The sequence below is a fragment of the Argopecten irradians genome, chromosome 1, assembly GCF_041381155.1.
Source record: "Argopecten irradians isolate NY chromosome 1, Ai_NY, whole genome shotgun sequence".
In the NCBI taxonomy this organism is placed as follows: domain Eukaryota; kingdom Metazoa; phylum Mollusca; class Bivalvia; order Pectinida; family Pectinidae; genus Argopecten; species Argopecten irradians.
The window spans coordinates 6,119,568-6,139,478 of record NC_091134.1 but is presented as its reverse complement, the minus strand read 5'-3'; the positions used below and the strand labels follow the sequence as shown (position 1 = coordinate 6,139,478).

At 34.2% G+C, this 19,911-nt stretch overlaps 2 protein-coding genes across 3 annotated transcripts; one reads left to right on the top strand and one right to left on the bottom strand.

The window, feature by feature from the left end:
• Positions 1-500: 500 nt before the first annotated feature.
• LOC138316225 (cytochrome b5 domain-containing protein 1-like) lies at positions 501-4,719 on the bottom strand. Its single transcript, XM_069257823.1, has 4 exons — positions 4,528-4,719; positions 2,966-3,042; positions 2,302-2,520; positions 501-2,011 (listed from the first exon to the last, which is right to left on the bottom strand). Exons 1-4 carry the CDS (start codon positions 4,646-4,648, stop codon positions 1,781-1,783), a joined length of 648 nt encoding a protein of 215 aa, XP_069113924.1. The 5' UTR covers positions 4,649-4,719; the 3' UTR covers positions 501-1,780.
• A 200-nt stretch (positions 4,720-4,919) lies between these two features.
• On the top strand, positions 4,920-19,228 carry LOC138316237 (N-alpha-acetyltransferase 38, NatC auxiliary subunit-like). 2 transcript variants are annotated; one of them, XM_069257850.1, is made up of 4 exons: positions 4,920-4,946; positions 11,454-11,550; positions 11,970-12,041; positions 12,309-19,228. In XM_069257850.1, the coding sequence occupies exons 1-4, from the start codon at positions 4,935-4,937 to the stop codon at positions 12,419-12,421; spliced, it is 294 nt and encodes a 97-aa protein (XP_069113951.1). In that variant the 5' UTR covers positions 4,920-4,934; the 3' UTR covers positions 12,422-19,228. The 2 variants fall into 2 exon arrangements, 1 of the variants encoding a protein (XP_069113951.1); XR_011207608.1 differs by lacking the exon at positions 4,920-4,946 and having other exon boundaries at positions 5,651-12,041; positions 12,309-16,535; positions 17,772-19,228.
• Positions 19,229-19,911: the final 683 nt, after the last annotated feature.

The window sequence follows — 19,911 nt, the reverse complement described above, 5'->3', positions numbered from 1 at the left end:
TATTGCGATAGTCTTTTAATTGTCCATCGTCGTCCGTCGTGCTACGTCCGTTTACTAAAGTTATCGCGTTCACAAGGTCCAATATTAATTATTAGTGCATAGGGCAATAACTTAGTAAATTTCTGTCGAATCAAGCTGATTTTTACACTCGTTCAAGATCTTTCAAATGTTAGTATACACACAAAATTTCATTAAGTTCGGTTTATATTTTCTAAAGTTATCGCGTTCACAAGGTTCAATATTAATTATTAGTGCAAAGGGCAATAACTTCGTAAATTACTGTTGAATCAAGCTGATTTTCAAACTCATCTGAGATCTTTCCCATGTTAGTCTACATACAAAGTTTCATTAAGCTCGGTTTATATTTACTCAAGTTATAGTGTTCACAAGGAAATGTTAACGAACGACGCACGACGTCGGACAAAAGAGTATCGCAATATGTCACCATGACCTATGGTCAGGTGACCTACATGCAATAAGGAAAAACTATTCAAAAATGATAAATGACAAATTGACAATAGTCATTTACTTCATATTTACAAATGCATGTATATTACAAAATTGATAAAATATATACAAAAGTTGACAAGTAAAGGCTGTCAGTGCAGAGCAGATTTGTTAAGGCAACACATATTTAACAATGCTTATAGATCATAGTAATTGATAAAAAAAATTTCCTGCTATGTATGTCAGACTTTGTGTTTTATTTGAAGTCTTCATACAATAGAATGCATGAGCTTGAAATTCATACATGAAACATTATCTTTATTACTGTCTGGTACTAGTACTATGTTAACATTATTAAAATGTATAAACATTTTCAACTTGTTTAGGTGCTTTGACCCAGAAAGAGTATTGCAGTAACTAATACCAAAAACACAGTTTAGAGAAGAGATTTAACACATGAATATTGAACTTCAATAAACTCTATCATCTAACTACACTTATGGTAGATTATGGAAATAGTTACCCAATTTCTCTGAAAGTAGACATTTACAATGCATTTGTATTACTATAGATTTGTAATGAAGTATTCTATTTATTACATGTTACTTAGTCTCATGACTGAACATTACTTAAATTCATCATCTTAAAATCATTGTTCTATAGCAGATTCAGTACAATGTAAACGTCTAAAGCTAAGATCACAATAGATTTTTTAAAGATGCTCCACCGCTGACAAATGGTATTATTTCACTATTAAAAACAGGAGCAGACGATTTAGTATTTTTCTTCAGATACAAAAGTTACTTACTTTAGACCATTACCATCATTGAAAAGTTTTAGCTTCTAATTTTTACTTCCCGTTAAAAATATAAAAAAATAATTAATTGCATCCCGAAAAAATTCTGTGCCACTATATCCTACATGGAATGAAGTACTGATTGCGCATGCACCAAAGGCGAAGTAAATTATTTTATATTATTTTTTGTGTTAATTACATATATACATTGTATATACACAATTAAACACCAATTATTTTTCAAATGATGAATATCATTTATGCCCTGTCGGCGTTGGAGCATCTTTAAAAACAGGAGCTGCTGATTTAAAAAGGTCTTTTAAGCAACATATTATACATTTTTATTCATTACATTAAGTAACTTCTTAAACATTAAGTATTTTACACTTCAAAACTCCTTCTTAATTGACAGATTGATCTTTTCCATTCTTTTAGTGGTTTCTCCAGGAATGTTTTAGCACATATCTGTTATAAAATGTTCTGTATTATATTACTTGTAATGATATACATATACCATCGTCTCCCTTAAAATGGACACTACGCCTCGGTGAGGTCGTCGTTGAAGAATAGATGAATGGCCTGTAAAAATGTATCATCATTCATACTAAGTTTGTAAAATTCCTCATCCTCATCGGGAATCTGGTTATCCTCTAGTGTCATCGACATGTCCAGATTCCTGCCATCGTATTTCCATGTGTAGCTTGCTGCATGTGCATTGTACTTGACATATCTGTCTAAAATTTCTGTCATAATTTCTTCTGAACACACCTGTGAATATTAAATAATGTTTAAATGTGTAGGCAATTTTAAAAGGGTCATCATTCCCCAAATTACAATGAAACCTGCATATAGAGATAACAAAGATACATTGACAAAAGTACAATGATACTTGCATTTAAAGAGTCCACTTCAGAGCCACAGAATATATCATGCAATATTATGAGTTCCTGGAAGTGACTGTTAACAGAGTTAAACGTTTTTGAAATTAACAAAAAAATAATCTATTCAACACCACATGTCTTTAAATGCATGAAGCTTTTTTTGCTCAACATTCTCACCTCTATAACCTGCTCCTGTGATGTTAAAGTGTTGATAATTTTGATGGATCTTGTTTTCTTTGACAATATTCCTACGAGGTACCCGTCATCTTTCCACCAGGGGCGGCCAAAGTCATTTGCCCAGAAGCTGTCTGGATAGGGAGGAGGGATGTGAACAAATCGTCCATTAGGACAATACGGAATCACACATCCAGTGAGTGGATCAACATGGGTACGGATCTGGAATAAAAGGAAACAAATTTGAATAAAATCTGAAAAAGTTCTATGTTTCTGAAAATGTGAAAACTTTATTGGAATTAAATTAGTTAATGCAAACAATGAAAGTAAGTCCAATTACATAATTAATTTTTTGATAAATTTACACCATGCATGATTAGTTTTAACATTTTACAGAAAAAAACTTCAACACAAATTTGCATGATTTTATATACAGTAACAGTGTCTGATGAGAAATTTCATCTTATAATGTCATTCTACCACTAGCCCTTTGAGTCACAAGTTTGAAATTCATGTTTGGAAATCTTTGGTTGGTGGATTATTACTAACACCTTTGGCTTTTCTACACCATAGAATACACAAAGTTCAAAAAGATTCCGCCTTTAGACACCATGATACCTTTCATAATACAAATATACAAATGCAATTTTGAGGGTAGAAAACTCACGTCTTTTAGTTTTGGATTAAACCAGTGTGAAATGTCTTTTCCTGCTGATTGAATGATTGGCTTTAGGAGGACATCACCTGTGAAGAGTAAAAGTCAATGTTCACATTTTGGTAGTCACTAAAAACTAATCAAAGCCTTAAATTCAGTTCTAGTACAATTTCCCGATTCTATTAGATTCCAGCTTATAATTTTTCTGATTTTTGAGAAAACCAGGTCTTATTAACGTCTTACAGCAAGGAACATTTCTTATCAACATATTGGGAAGAACAAAGAAGGAAATAACGCCACAAAGGAGGTGTACAAAAATAATGATATTTTAAAAATGAAACATATAGGAAAATTATTCATATTATGAAATGAAAAAGTACCGGAAGATGTTTTAAGTACATTTTTATGCAAAATTTGGTTAAATCTATCCATTTTAATAAAATCAGAAAAATTTAAAGAAAAAAATTAAAAATTAATACAAAGATGATAATTTTAATGCAAAATGTACATGTATGATAGTATGTATTGGGAAAATAACCACTCATGACTTATGGGGAACGGAAACAGTAATGCTGTAATGGTTCTGAATCAGGTTGATTGCCAGCAACAAGTTGAGCATCCAGCTAGTGTTTATTTATTGAAGGATCCCAGGTTCGAACCACTATCTAGCACTAGCAGGGCATTTTTTCATTCCTGCTCAATGTGATCTGTTCACTCACTTCTTATATTGGCTTACTATACAAATAGATGCTTTTGTTTCAATATGAGAGTATGAGATACTACAACGTATTACTAATCTAGACACAATGTGTCTGCATGTAGAGGCCGTGGTGGCGGAGTGGTTATGATGTCTCAACATATAATTATTACCATCAGCCCTCCACTTTGGGTCGTGATATAGAATCCCTTTTGGTGCAGTTGCCAGGTCCTGACCGCTGTCAGTGTTTTTCTCCGGGTACTCTGACTTTCCTCCCACAACAAACCTGGCACGTCCTTATTTGACCATGGCTATATTAATATGATGTTAAACTGATAAAACCAACGTATCTGTATGCACACATGGACATATGTAGATCTAGGCCTACATACCACCACGACAAATATTACCTACTTGGCGAAATTATCTCAGTCGTTTAACGTTAGGAGTTTTGTCCATGTTCCAGCCTTTTCCTTTTCGGAGCACGTGTTATATCCTCATTGGCGTGAGCATAAAGTACGCTTACTATAGTAAATTATATAAATTTACATAAATCTCCATTCCAATTTGTCATTTGTGAGGTGAACATGCAGGTATCAATCTGTACACTGAGTTTGTTTTTGAGTTGTTTAAAGCCTTGTATTTGAAATGTTTACTTGTAAGTTGTATGTACCGACTTCACAATGCCTTGACTGGATTATAAAAATATGACATCATTTACTCCCATAACATGAGAGTCGACTGGTCAGCCGGGTGTTTTTATTGGACGTTATTTTGCTGACTGTCGACACGACGTAATGTTCCAAAAGTGTCTCGTCGTGCTATACCTCTAACATTGTTGGAGTAGACATCATTATGAGAACGCTCGTCTACTTACCTTTATATTTTTCGCAAAGCGGGGTGAGATCATACACTTTCCCAAGAAAAGATACCCAAAGGTCATCTACGGTATTGTGTACAGCGACTTCAGATGGTGTGAAATACTTCGGTCGACCCATTTTGGTGTCTCGACCATTCGTACTACGGGAAATCGACTGTTGCCAATGTCAACTAAACAACACCGGAAGTTACTTAAAATGCAAATCTAAAAGAAACGAAATGCACAACAATCTAAATAATCAAAAAAGAAAATTTAGTGCTCTATATTTGTTTTTCACATAGTTAAATACACAAAATTGTATTTATGTAGGTATGATGGTAAACTAGACTCATTAATGATATAAATTATACAAAATATTTTCGTCTTTTTATTGTCAATTCGCATATTAGTGTTTCAAAACAAAGATGGCGGGCGAGGTGAGGGAAGTAATGCATGAAAATATCACGAAATCAACTTTATTCGTAAATTAGTCATCATTTCTGTTCTTAATTGAATTGATAAATCACACATGGTGTTTTTAAAAAGTTGTGATTAATATGAATTTAAGGCAAAGCCTCACAAGAGCGCAGCTACATGTAAAAGCTTATAACATCATAACTTTATATTGTCTATATTTTTCTATGAGACTAACAATAGAATATTTCACTGACATGCAAATATTATCGATAGTTAGAAAGAATTCAAAACAACCCAAATGGAATAGTTCAATATACACGTACTTCAATCTTGTTTTTATCAGATGCAGAGAAAACTTGGCAACATGATATGCCATACTATCAAAAATACGCGCGAATCTGTGCCGTCATCTTTGACGTCAGGTTTTGTGACGTCACTGCTGACGGTGCCGTGCGCTTGAGAACATACACAGTACATATTAGACAACTACATTTATTGCATTGCTCTTGTACATGTGTAAATTAAAACTACTTACAGTAATTTTAAAGCGTATACTGATAACACATTTAGTCTAGTACAGAAATTTCAAATCTCGTCGTGCTGATAACGAGAATTAAAATATGGCTGCCTACATGGAGGCGCGAGACTTTTTCCGCCGGACACAGTTTCAAAGTCCAAGGGGTCTATATGCTCACACACGTGTTATGGTTAGTAGAGCTTCGCTCTACGCGGCCTTCGGCCGCGCAGAGAGCTGCGCTCTTATTATTTGGCATTTCAACTGCATAGTTTCTGTTTAGCAAGTATAGCTTTGCGATTGCCTATCAATACATTACTTTTGGCCTTCTAACGTACATTTATAGTAAACTACTATGGGCCATTCTACTATTACGATACATTTTGGGTCCGCCAGAAATGTTAATTTTTGTGTTTAGAATTCGCCAGAGTTTGGTGCAATTTGTTTATATCACTTTTTTTATAATGGACTGGTTTCTAGCAGTGTCCATTCCTTCTTATTTTTTTTTTTACTTTATATGCAGCCAAAATGACTCCGTTCCAAAGCAATATGTCAGTTCCACAACCATGATTAAAAATATTTTTTTATAGTGAAATGAAAGAAAAATGAATTCAGATCGTGTTTATTCTTACATCATCACAAAGTTGTATAGCTGCATTGCAATGATTATGAAAGGAACTATCATTTACGACCAAGTGTAACATAAACTTCAGGTAGGAACAACTAAATGCAAAAGTTTGTTCGATATTTCACAAGGTTGAATATAGAGAGTTTGCATCAAAGTATACAGTAATTTCCATTCCTTGAGAATATTGGAAGCGCTATATAGAAAATAAAGCACAAATTTGAGAATCATTGAAGTATTATTTGGGGTAAAATTAATGTCGAAATTTGCTGTTACGATAATGAATTTCATTTCGGTAATGGAAAATGACGTTGCGGTGAAGACTAACAAAACATTTACAAACAAAAAAAAACTTTATTTTACATTAAAATTACTCTATACTAGATTGATTGGCAATATTTTGAAATAATTTATTTCAAATCTATGCCCAACGTATAATATGCAAAGATATGAAATATTACTTCAAACCTAATTTCGGCCCTAAATCATGCTAATAGATCACATAATTTCAACAATAAGAGCCATTCAATACATGAATTACAGAAATATTAAGATACAGACTATCCATAAACTGTTTAAAATATATTATTAAAGGCCCACTACTTTCCGGAGCATAACATATAGGTTTCTTAAAAACATTAATGTCACCAGAAAATATATACCGATGACCTAAGATGAGGCTACAACACCAAACATATACACAGATTCCTGCGTGATATATAACAGTGGAGAGTCATCTAGCTGCTTTGCCGTCGACCCCGCATTGTGAAATTAACATTTTTAGGTCATCTGATTGACCTATTGTCATCATGCACCGTCCGTCGTCGTGCGCCGTGCGTAAACTTTTTATTCAAACGACTTCTTCTCAATAACCGGAAGGCCCAGGGTACTCATATTTGGCCTGTAGGTTGCTGGGATGGAGGGCTACCAAGTTTGTTCAAATGAATGACCTTGACCTTCATTCAAGGTCACAGGGGTCAACAAGGCTAAAATCTTTAAACAACTTCTTCTCAAAAACCAGAAGGCCGAGGGTACTGATATTTGGCCTGTAGGATGCTGGGATGAAGGGCTACCAAGGTTGTTCAAATAAATGACCTTGACCTTCATTCAAGGTCACAGGGGTCAAATAGGCTAAAATCCTTTAAACAACTTTTTGTGAATAACTAAGAGGCCTAGAGACCTGATATTAGGCCTGTGGCATGCTGGGATGAAGGGCTACCAAGTTTGTTCAAATAAATGACCTTGACCTTCATTCAAGGTCACGAGGGTCAAAAAGGCTTAAATCTTTAAACAACTTCTTCTCAGGAACCAGAAGGCCCAGGGTACTGATATTTGGCCTGTAGGATGCTGGGATGAAGGGCTACCAAGTTGGTTCAAATAAATGACCTTGACCTTCATTCAAGGTCACAGGGGTCAAATAGGCTAAAATCCTTTAAACAACTTCTTGTGAATGACTAAGAGGCCTAGAGACCTGATATTAGGCCTGTGGCATGCTTGGATGAAGGGCTACCAAGTTTGTTCAAATGAATGACCTTAACCTTCATTCAAGGTCACGGGGGTCAAAAAGGCTAAAATATTTAAACGACTTCTTCTCAAGAACCAGAAGGCCCAGGGTACTGATATTTGGCCGGTAGGATGCTGGGATGAAGGGCTACCAAGTTTGTTCAAATAAATGACCTTGACTTTCATTCAAGGTCACAGGGGTCAAATAGGCTAAAATCATTTAAACAAATTCTTGTGAATAACTAAGAGGCCTAGAGACCAGATATTAGGCTGTGGCATGCTAGGATAAAGGGCTACCAAGTTTGTTCAAATGAATGACCTTGATCTTCATTCAAGGTCACAGGGGTCAAATAGGCTAAAATCTTTAAATGACTTCTTCTTAAGAACCAGAAGGCCCAGGGTACTGATATTGGGCATGTAGCATGCTGGGATGAAGGGATACCAAGTTTGTTCAAATAAATGACCTTGACCTTCATTTAAGGTCACAGGGGTCAAATAGGCTAAAATCTTTAAATGACTTCTTTTCAAGAACTAGAAGGCCAAGGCTACTGATATTGGGCATGTAGCATGCTTGGATGAAGGGCTACCAAGTTTGTTCAAATGAATTACCTTGACCTTCAATCAAGGTCACAGAGGTCAAATAGGCTAAAATCTTTAAACGACTATGTTGTATTGTACTAACAGTCAGATGACCGTTAAGGCCCATGGGCCTCTTGTATTAATTTTAATCAAATTTTTCATAAGGTGATGATACAAATAGTATTAACGGTAAGGTAATAACTATTGTGACTCTACAAAATTATCGATCTCGTTTTACTATATCCCATTTTGAAAAATAAAAGCCATTTCGGGAAGATAGTGGGCCTTTAAAATGTATTTATTTTATCGCATTATTAGATAGAAATATGTGAAAATTGAATATTTTATCAATAATCTAATTAAAATAAATTTACACGATGGGTAAATTATTTAATGTTGGTAATGAGTAACTCAGTATATGAGCTACTCTGTTACAACAACAATGAGCGGTTCTGAACTGGACCAAGTACGGTGTTTTTATAAAGGTAATTATAGTTATCTAAAGTTTAAGTACATTAAACTGAAATCGCATTAGTATTAATATTGAGACTGAATGATTCCTGCACGGGGCATACCATTTAAATGTTGCCGCGTTGTTAATTAACATTCACAAGTAGTAACTTTGTAAAAAAACAACACTGAGACATATAATTGATTTTTGTACTCTTTAATATATGTTCAAAAATATGTATTTAGATTACGTCTATTAGTAGAAATATTGCTAATGTTAGTCAGTACTCAAAACAACACACATACATATGGTGATACATACATGTATAACCTTATCGGCCGATTTCACTCTGGGCCGATTTAACTTACTAAAAATTGGCCCGGCCGATTTCACTCTGGGCCGATTTGGGGATGAAATGTTTGGCATTCGTGTATCATACTGGTAGTTAGTGACGTTAACAATGGACTCCTTTTAGTCCTTTTGGATGAATAACCACATTTGTATGCTAGTGAATGTGACACTGGAATCTCATCAGTCCATAGCTACTGTTGTAGTGGAAAAGATATCACCTTCTGACTGATCAGTCCAATGAGAAGCTTGTAATGGTATAGTCAGTTAGATTTTAATTAATATAATTGTAATGGTTCTGGATCAGGTCGATCGGCAGCAAGCAGGTACCTCAATTGATTAATGCACTCCAATCAAGCTGGTGCCTTCATTTGAAGTGACTCCTTGGTTTGAATCCCGATCTTGCAGTGCATTTTTATGCTCCTAAGAAGATCAATACATTTGGTGCCTGTGACCAAACCCTGTTTCAAAATTATATGGTATGTACTGTAGTGTATGCTTAGCAGGGGACACCGAAACCTGGTGTGTGTCGAGTCTTTAGGTTATACTGGATCGGTTCGATCGGAATTCTAGACGTTTCGGTAATAAGTCGTTTCGGGAGTTCCGAAAAGTCTTGCGGTCGTTTCGGTACATATGCGAGATTTTTCGGTACATAGCTATAAAAATGTTCAGTGCGAACTTTTTAGTGGTTTTACGGAACATGTTTTCATTTATTTGTGTTTTCATGGCATATTAGCGACCTTCTTTGCATCAACAAATGGCATTAATGTTAATTCAATATGTACTGTGTAATCAATTTCAACCATTCGGGATAAAAAAAAACAATCTAGATAATTTTACAACGCATCTTGTGAAACTGGCTCATAAGCATGTACTATACTCTATGCATGTACTCATGGGACTTAGATGACGATTGCCAATGATGTTTTGAAAGTGGAGAAATCTAGCGTTGCGTGCCCGTCAATTATACCTGAATCCACACTCTTCATCAAAGGGATGTCCACGGAACGTGTCAAAACTTGGCAGCGACAGAACTTTGATGTGCAAATTTAGCACTTGTAACAATACTTCATTGTGGAAACAGATGGATGGATTAATATGCATTATTTGTACTTATTGCGACACCAATGTCACTACAAATGTATTTATTAAAGTGTTTGTTTTTTACCATAGAAAATTATATGTCAAAGAGTATTTCTACACAAGATCAAATTTGATTAAATTTTCACAGCTTAGGAACTCCACACTTAAGAGATTTATGTAAATTATCAAAGCTAATGATATGGCAGGGGCGTGCCTCTATCGTCGCGTGCTTGTCAATTATACTGGTCATGGCGACCGTCTCGCAAATATTGCATGTGTTCGTGTCAAATACACTGCCTTTTAATCTTGTTGTTATAAACCTATAGCGATACGATGATCAATATGCTGCAAATATTCCAGTTATTAATAGGACTATCAGAAAAATGAATTACAGTCTATTTATTTTAAAAACGCTGATATCAAGAAATTTAAGCATTTTGCATTCTCTTACCGATAAACTAGTACTTGAGACTGGGATTTAGTCTTTAAAGTCTGTCGACAACATAATACATTCCATGCATCTTTTACAATTAAAACATCTAGCTGCCAAAAGTATTCGCAAGGACGTATCCTTGGTATTAGTAATGATTATTTTTCATTATATATTCTGTGTATATACTTTTTTCTTTGATTTTTCCTGATCTCATCTATCAACGGATTTCAACCAGATTTGTTGTACTTATAGTAAATTGTCTACACTTTCAGCTCATAATATTTACATAATTTTCGTCTATGTACTTTTTGAGAAATAGGTAATTTATTACCAAGCTAATTTTTTTCAGAGATCACAGATAACCGACGATCTTTACTTAAATATGAAATAATTATTTTTTGGGAAGCGAGTTTTTTTAACACAAGTATATATTCGCAGTGAAAACTATGAACCGATCTAGAGAAATCTACATTTTTCCTATTGTGCCAAAGGCAGTCAGGTAAATATTATAATCTATTTCACTGCTAAAGACAAAAAAAATGAAAAAATAAATATGTGTTTGTTGTAAATCTCTGGGAGAAATAACTTTATTTCGTCATAAAATAACTCTACGGAAACTACATAAAAGTACCAAAATGACTTTTCTATGTGTCCCGTAACGACCGTACAATGTACCGAAACCACTTCAGTTATGTTACCGAAACGACTTGTTACCGAAACGACCTGATGCCGTTCGATCGTCAGCGACTAAGATGCTCAATTGGCCATGGTAGTTAGAGCACTCAACTAGTGTTCAGAGGGTCCCGGGTTAGAAATGTGATCTTGTCGTGCATTTGTCTGCCTCTTGTATGTTCTATTATAATTTATTGTTGCACAGGTAATGTACATACAATTGTAGCAAAAACAACATGTTGGTTGATTGGGAATGTTGCAACAAGAGTGTAAATTTTATCAGTTGATTACATATACCAGAGACATGTATGTTTATTAGGAACCAGATGCAGAGAAGTCAGAAGGAACAAAAAAATTGGAGAGATGGTTGAACAAAGGGATGAAGATACAAATGACTGATGGCAGGACCCTTATTGGCATGTATATACATAAATAAACACATGGACACACACATATATACAGAAGGCAGAATTACAAAAAATGCTTGTGTCAGTCCTCATTTAACATGATAATATTAAAGTCTTAGTCAATGTAAAATGGTTAGAATTAACCTTTGCATATGTATGAAAGACAGTGAAAAGATTACGTAGCTCTATATTCAATTGGCTGGGTGCACATGGCAAAGGATTTTTCTCTTGCTACTAATCAATTTGCAATTGATAACAGATTTTCCAAACTAAAGAAGGATATTCTCTCACATCTTTTAAATCTTTTGTGCAAATACGATATTGATAGAATTTCAAAATAGTTTTAAATGAGCACATTAAAGTGTTTTTAATAATTATTCCTTGAAATCTTCATAATTTGTTATTAAAAATGTTGCTCTACATTCTAGGCGTATTTCTATGTACTGACCGAGACAGAAATGTTATACTTGGATCATGTGAGGAGTATTTACGGTCACCAGGTAGTGATAAAATATAAAAATAATCATATGGTATGATAGAATCAGATTGTCTATGTTTAAAATCACTGGATTGATAATAATGATTTCTACAACTTTTCTGTAATAATATCTCATAGATGTATTGATTTGTTTTATATACAGTATGATAATAGCATTGGTCATTTTAGTTGTACATTGGATTAACCATTCCCTAAGAAAAACCTAAAAACAACTGTATTCATTGTTTGTGACTACCTCTGTAACCAATCATATTACTTGACGTTGTAGATAGTGGAAAAAGGGAAGATCCGAGAATTCTTGGACTAGCCATGATTCCTGGTCACCATATTGTCAGCATTCACATAGACGAGGACCAGACAGCAGAACAAAGTGTCATGTGACCCGGTGTAATGTGATCTTACAGTGTATGTGACTTGTGAACAATGATATATCATCCTAGTGCCATGTGACTATCATGTGACTTTAATTAATGTGATATATCCCTCTTGGTGTCCCTATAGTACCATGAGTGTATTTGTCTAACAAGAAAGACGACTGCGTGGGACTACTGGTTTGACACATATACAGATGCTTTCACTACCAGCAATGGAACAAGTGAATGGTATAATTTGTGCATACAGTGCCATCATTATGAAGGAGAATGTTTTGATCCAGTTGTATCAGTAAGGTGTCATTGTGAAGGAGAATGTATTGATCCAGTTGTAACAGTAAGGTGTCATTGTGAAGGAGAATGTATTGATCCAGTTGTAGCAGTAAGGAAGTCGTTCTCACCTCTATACATTTGTATTTATATCAGAATATTACATGTGTGAAGATTATTTTGGATTGAAATCATGCACTAAAGCATCATGAAATATTAATCTTTGTCAATAAGTATTATTTGTTTGTCAATTATGATATTAAAATCAAGAAATCTGATATACATTCTATTACAATTTGTTTATTGCTTTTTATCAATGTGATCTCAGACAAGTTTGATAATGGTCAACAATATTAACAATATTTTCAACTGTAAATACCCCGGTAACTATTTTTTGTGAAGCTGTTCAGGCGACACATCCACTTCCGTGGAATTCTTGTTTATTAATCCATGAAAAATTGATAATATTGGAAATCTAGATCATAATAAATATTCAACTTTATTTAGATAAACCATAAATGACATGAATATGATGTTTTGGCTATATTTGATAAAATTTTGACTTCAGGATATGTCAGCTAGTTCTGTACATGTGGTATATGTTAATACATTTATAGAACGTCAAGTTGACCAGAGTATGTCAAAAGAGTTATTGTTCATGCAACACAGACTCCCTATTTTGACCTCAAACAAAACAAGTTAGTTTGTATGGGACTGAAACTGTAAGGTAGACTCGATAAAACTGAACATCACTGCCAAAACACATTTCAGTTCCTCTGACGATCTTGGTTGAATAGCAAGACTTGAATGTTTTGAGTCACCTACACAAATTTTCTTTCTTTTGATTGTTCGTAATCGTGTTGTTATAATTTGAAACAAAATTTCAAATCCCCCAAAAAAAACCCAAAAAATTAAATATTAGTAGGGGAATTTTAGTGGTCCATTTAGCCATTACAACCCGGTTGAAAGCAGGTTTGTTGTTATAATTTGATCAGAATGTCAGGCACCAAAACACTTGATCTTGGCAACCAGAGGTCATGAGCTTTAGACAGAATGTCAGACACCCAAACCACTTGATCTTGGCAACCAGAGGTCATGAGCTTTAGACAAAATGTCAGACACCCAAACCACTTGATCTTGGCGACCAGAGGTCATGAGCTTTGATCAGAATGTCAGACACCTAAACCACTTGTTCTTGGCAACCAGAGGTCATGAGCTTTGGACAGAATGTCTGCAGACACCCAAACAAATTGGTCTTAGAAACCAGAGGTCATGAGCTTTAATAAGAATGCATATGACTGACAACCAAATTACTTGTTCTTGGCAACCAGAGGTTATGAGTTTTGGACAGAATGTCGGACACCCAAACAAATTGGTCTTAGAAACCAGAGGTCATGAGCTTTGATAAGAATGTCAAGACACCCAAATCACCTGGTCTTAGAAACCAGAGGTCATTAGCTTTGATAATTGATCAGAATTCCAGACACCCAAATCACTAGTCAAGTTGGTCTTAGAAAACTAGATCATTGATCAAAATGTCAGACACCCAAACTACTTTGTCTTAAAAAAACAGTGCTCATGAGCTTTGAACAGAATGTCAGACACCCAAACTAATTGGTCTTAGAAACCAGAGGTCATAAGCTTTGATCAGAATATCAAGACACCCAAATCAACTGGTCTTAGAAACCAGAGGTCATTAGCTTTGATAATTGATCAGAATTCCAGACACCCAAATCACTAGCTAAGATGGTCTTAGAAACTAGAGGTCCTGAGCATTGGTCAGAATGTCAGACACCCAAATCACTTGCTCTTAGAAACCAGAGGTCATGAGCTTTGATCATTGATCAAAATGTCAGACACCCAAACTACTTGGTCTTAGAAACCACAGGTCCTGAGTTTTGGATCAGAATGTCAGACACCAAAATAACTTATCAAACAAAGGTCTGGAGCTTTTGACAGAATGTTGGATACCAATATAGGTTTTTGGGGCTTCGGACAGAATATCAGTTGCTCAAATAGTTTGGTCACAACAGGATAAAAGTTAAAGTTGTATGGTCTATCACTTTCGCTCTTTTTGTCATAGTAAAAACTGTTTAAGTGTTATACATATTTTTCTCCGTTTGTCAGAGTTTTAAACTTTCAAATTTTACCAATTTTTATAAAGTTGCAGCACTGGAAGTATTATTAATTATAAAAGTAAAAAATCTTTTTAACGTGTACACGTGAAAAATAGGCTCGAAAGAGGCCGAATCATTCCGAATTCTTCCGAACATCGTCGCGACAATCTCGAAGTAACACGAGAGTTGTGAAACCAAGAGAAATGTCAACTATTTTTCGTAAACAAAACATGTGGTCGACCTCAGCAGACTGGATCTACAAAGAAATTAATGCTAGCACATTACAATATTTGATACACACAATACTGAATTACGGCTATGTGTGAATAAGATGTTTCAAATACTCGCTCTGTGGACATATACCAGCACGATTTGCTCATATTAGCCAGAAGGAAAACGTAAACAAACACATGTGCGCTTACGCTAGTTACCTGGATCACCACGTGCAGGACGTGTGGACGTCAGTCACGTGATACGATTCGGAATTCCGACAAAACCAAAAGGTACTGAACATGGCGATGATTGAAGGCGTTTTGTTCAAAACCAGGAATATATTATCCCTAGATTTCGGCTCTCTTATAGGCTGACATATGGTTTTGGGGAGCTAAATCATCAAGATACATGTCCATGTTCAAATATCAAATGTTAAAACGACATGTCGTTTCAGTGAAATTACAAGAAATACAACTTTAAGAGCTTGTGGTTTAATAACAGATAAAATAAGCTCATACCTAATAGTAAACATTTTATCTGTCAACTTTTTACTGAAAAAGCTTGCTTTTCCAGTATTGCTACGGCCCGGATGACCCACTAATTTAAATGCGATTGACCTCTCATTTGCATGCGATTTTTTTCTATTTTCCTCTTTCTAGAACAAATATTCTGCCATAGTGCAGTTAAACAACTTCTATGGTATTTCATTAAATAGAATAGTTTCAAACATGTCTACAAAAACTATAGCATGAACGTCTATAATTGAAAAATAGTAAGGATAATTTGCATCAGTGGTAGCGATCGGTGGCCTAATTCTCGCCAGCATTTGCATATATTTATGTAAACATCCGGTTTGGGTAACACTAAATAAAGGAATTGTCAGGATTTTGGTATGTAAGTATCTAATTGTAGTTTGATGTGTACATTCATAATCTATTATATAATGACAATTTTTTAATTCATCCCGACGTAAGAAAGATACAAAAGTTGTTTGTTTTTACATGTATTATATTGATAGTCATTTTGGAGAACAGGTACGTTCGTATAGTGATCATGTCATTACGATGGCCCACTGAATTTAACCAAGTCTCACTCAAACAGACGCTTGTTAACTACGTACGCGTCAAGCGTCTGGGTGATCTATGCAGAAGCTAACAAACACGATAAATTCTGAGTTACGTTGGTTCCTTATCATTTCGCACGGATTGTCAACTGACGCATCCTTTCATTAACGAGGGAATATTTAATACACGGATACAGATACAATGAAATATCGTGACACTCAGCAATAGTGTAAATGGCCGAATGTAAGCAAAGACGTCATCACGCAAAGCGGACCTGTGATGTAAACTTGCAAGTCAAGAAATATTTTCCATTTAATTATCGAGCGTAATAAGTGCATTCTCATATCTGAAAAACACCGAAGAATATTTGAACACTGCATGTTGCAATGCATGTTGCAAGCCACTTTGCTAGTAAACTACGGAATTCTTTTCGTATTTGGAGACAGAAGCAGTGAAAATCGTAAGTTTCATTTCGTTTTGCTTCTTTGCCTATCATGCCTTATAATGGGTCGGTATATTATTATATGAACTATTTGACAGACATCGGCACATGAAGTGAACTTACAACATCATGAGTATGTGTGAATTCCTGCTAACATCCATATAATCGACGTTTTACTTTATTACTACGCAACAAAATTGAATATCACTTTAAATTTGAAGTAGTTTGTTGTTACAGTATATAATTAGCAGTTGACCAGATTCATTTTTGGTATTATTTTCTAATGCGATGACATCAAATTTAATATTAATGCATAGAGTCAATTTACCAGATTGTCAATATGTCTATAAACATCACAAAGCATGTGTTTATTTGTAGGCAAAACAATGCATGATATAGATCCATACACAATACGTACATATGTGTGTAATACACATGTGAATACAGAATTTATTTAGATAAATAGAAGAATAGTAATGCTAGATTTATTTAAGACAATTAATATCTGGGATTTCGAAATTGGCGGTATGAACTTAAAACATCGATTAAACAGTCACTACATATATAACTTCATGGATTCAGAGAATTTATAATAACACTTACCAAAATAAACAATAACCTGTGCACTGTAATATATCATACATGGTAAATTTACACTTGCTCAATATTACAGTATTTGGTTTAAAGTAAGTTTTGCTAGCAGAAAAAAACATTGTATTTTATCAATGTGTATCAGGTATAGGAGACAAATTAATTATGATGCTAATATATTAAAGATGCTTCACCGCTGACAAATGGTATTTTTTCACTATCAAAAACGGCAGCAGACAATTTAGTAGTTTTCTTCAGTTACAAAAGTTACTTACTTTACACCATTACCGCCGTTGAAACGTTTGAGCTCCAATTTCACTTAAAGTTAAAAATATAAATAAAATAATTAATTGCATCCCGAAAAAATTCTGTAGCACTATATCCTATATGGAATGAAGGACTGATTGCGCTTGACCCAAAGGCAAAATTAATTATTTTATATTATTTTTTGTGTTAATTAGACTTATGCATACACGATTAAACACTAATTATTGTTCAAATGATGAATATCATTTATACTCTGTCGGCGGTGGAGCATCTTTAACTCAAAGTACTTGTGTACACGAGTCCAATTTCTTCCTTTTGTCATTGTAAGATGATTTCTGTAACTTTTTTATTACAAATTAAGAATATTGATATATATGTTAAATTTTATAATTACAGGACTCATTGGCTAGTCATCTGAAGCAGAATCATAATTGTTGAAGACTGGAGATTATCAGGATTACTTTGGAAGCAGTGAAATGATTCTAAGGATGACTACCAGGCATATATTAAACTAGCTGCGACAACATACATGTAGCTCTGGACAACAAGCATATGGATTGGCGCTTCTCATTCGCATTGTTTCGTAATGCCAATTAAAACACAAAAATACAAAAAAGTAAATCCAGTATATTTGCAACTTTTGCAAAGAGTTGTCACCATTTGACATACTGCCGATTGTTATCAATCTGTGGAGAGATAGAAGGTGTTTAAACTTTTAACTTCACAGACTGACTCACATGTTAGTCTTTCTGTTTTGTTGTAAAAATTCATACAAACAAAAAGAGTTTTCTTGGCTTGAATGAAACACACTATATATGTTCTGACAGACGGTCATTATCAGAACTACAATTCTGTCCCATTGACTGTAATGTTGCAAAACATCAAGTGATGACAATTAGCGAGTGTCGAGTAACTTTGCATTTAGATATATATAGAAATATCCTACATTTATAATATAAACTGATAATTTATTTACCCATCATCACGCCTGAATTATCATTACTACAATGTATATTTCAATGATTCACATCTGTGACACGGCCATATAAGTACATTGTATATGGAATGACATTCATTTATTTGCTACAACAGAAACATATTAAACAGTTTTACTTGTTGACTTTGTGCAGTGTGTTCACCAAAATGACACAAATTTTAACGCTTCTGGTGACATAGCCCATTGGTTGTTCCCATTAGTTGATGCCTCTATCAAATGTTTTTACAACTGTTTCTGATCTTGTTACCAATACATGTATAAACAGTTGTAAGTAATGTGACATTAACAACAAGTTGCCAATAATGTGTGATTACATGTACGTTAATTTCATATTCATAACATAATTAAATGGGGAAAAAAACCTTTAAAACATAACAAAAAAAGTATTTATTTTAGTACATAAACATAAAAACCGATCATTGATTTACAAGGTCAAGGGGAGTAACTTGTACATGACAATTTCAAAATTGACTAGGGTACACGAAATTCGGCAGTCCGGAAAATTTGTAATCTGGGCGGTTTAGGCTGGGAACAAAGGTGTCCAGATTATCGAGGGTCCAATGTACATGTCAATGTATACAAATAACACACTGATTTTGAGAATGGTTGTTTTAATATGCTGTTAAGAATTCTCAGTGTCCATTTTATGCATTATATAGAGACAGTATCATACTGAATCTAACTTTGATATGACTTTTCTTCAATATTGCAGCAAAGTATCAAGAACTGCTCTTTACTTACTAATATGCCTGAATACATTGTGTGTATCACAGAAGAGAACTAGAAAAAATAATGTATTGTGATGTTATTTCATGTTTGTATTAAAGTATTTTTGAATAAACATAATTCAAAACAATTCAGTTTTGATTTTGATGCAGTAACCAATTATTTAAATGAACATTTGAACCTTAGTTTTTGTCATTTCATTTCTTCTCTTGAAAATTATCTAATTAATTGCCTTTTGCCCTTTCCTCCTGTAACAGATCTGTACCACATAGTTCATTGGAAAAAAAATACTTGGGAAAAAAAATACTTGTATATTATATGCATTGCACATAGTTCCTTATAAATGAGGTCTGTAAACAACATTTGCAGCATAAGCCATGAACTTTGTAAAAATGCCATCAAGGGATATCCATGTGTCAGATTATACTTTCTTCTTAATGGAGTCTTAATGTTTCCCTTGTTGTCATTTTACTGCAGATTGTTATTAGCTGTAGGTCTGTCACATGACACTGACTGTAAATATTTGTTGAATTCAAGATAGGTTCAAAGTTCAAATCTAAAGGAAATTTTCTAGCATTTTCTTAAAATCTTCTCATAATTTTTAAATTCATCTTTCGATATGAGGAGGAATGGTTGTCTGCAATCTCAACAATTTATCCAAAATTAATTAAATGAATACTTGGAAGATAAATAACCCAACTTGATAATGACATGGGACTTGCAAGAAAATACACACCCTAAAATGTTACTAATGACATATTTGCCTTCTTTGAACTAAAATTTTGTTACATCAATGCTTTTTCAGTTCAGTAC

Excerpts from the sequence above, each read along its gene's own strand:
- LOC138316225 (XM_069257823.1), bottom strand. The coding sequence starts at position 4,648 with ATGGGTCGACCGAAGTATTTCACACCATCTGAAGTCGCTGTACACAAT. Across the intron at positions 2,521-2,965 it reads TTAATCCAAAACTAAAAGAC|ATCCGTACCCATGTTGATCC; the intron begins GTGAGTTTTCTA and ends CTTTTATTCCAG. Across the intron at positions 2,012-2,301 it reads CACAGGAGCAGGTTATAGAG|GTGTGTTCAGAAGAAATTAT; the intron begins GTGAGAATGTTG and ends TAATATTCACAG.
- LOC138316237 (XM_069257850.1), top strand. Across the intron at positions 11,551-11,969 it reads TGATGGCAGGACCCTTATTG|GCGTATTTCTATGTACTGAC; the intron begins GCATGTATATAC and ends TCTACATTCTAG. Across the intron at positions 12,042-12,308 it reads GGAGTATTTACGGTCACCAG|ATAGTGGAAAAAGGGAAGAT; the intron begins GTAGTGATAAAA and ends TTGACGTTGTAG.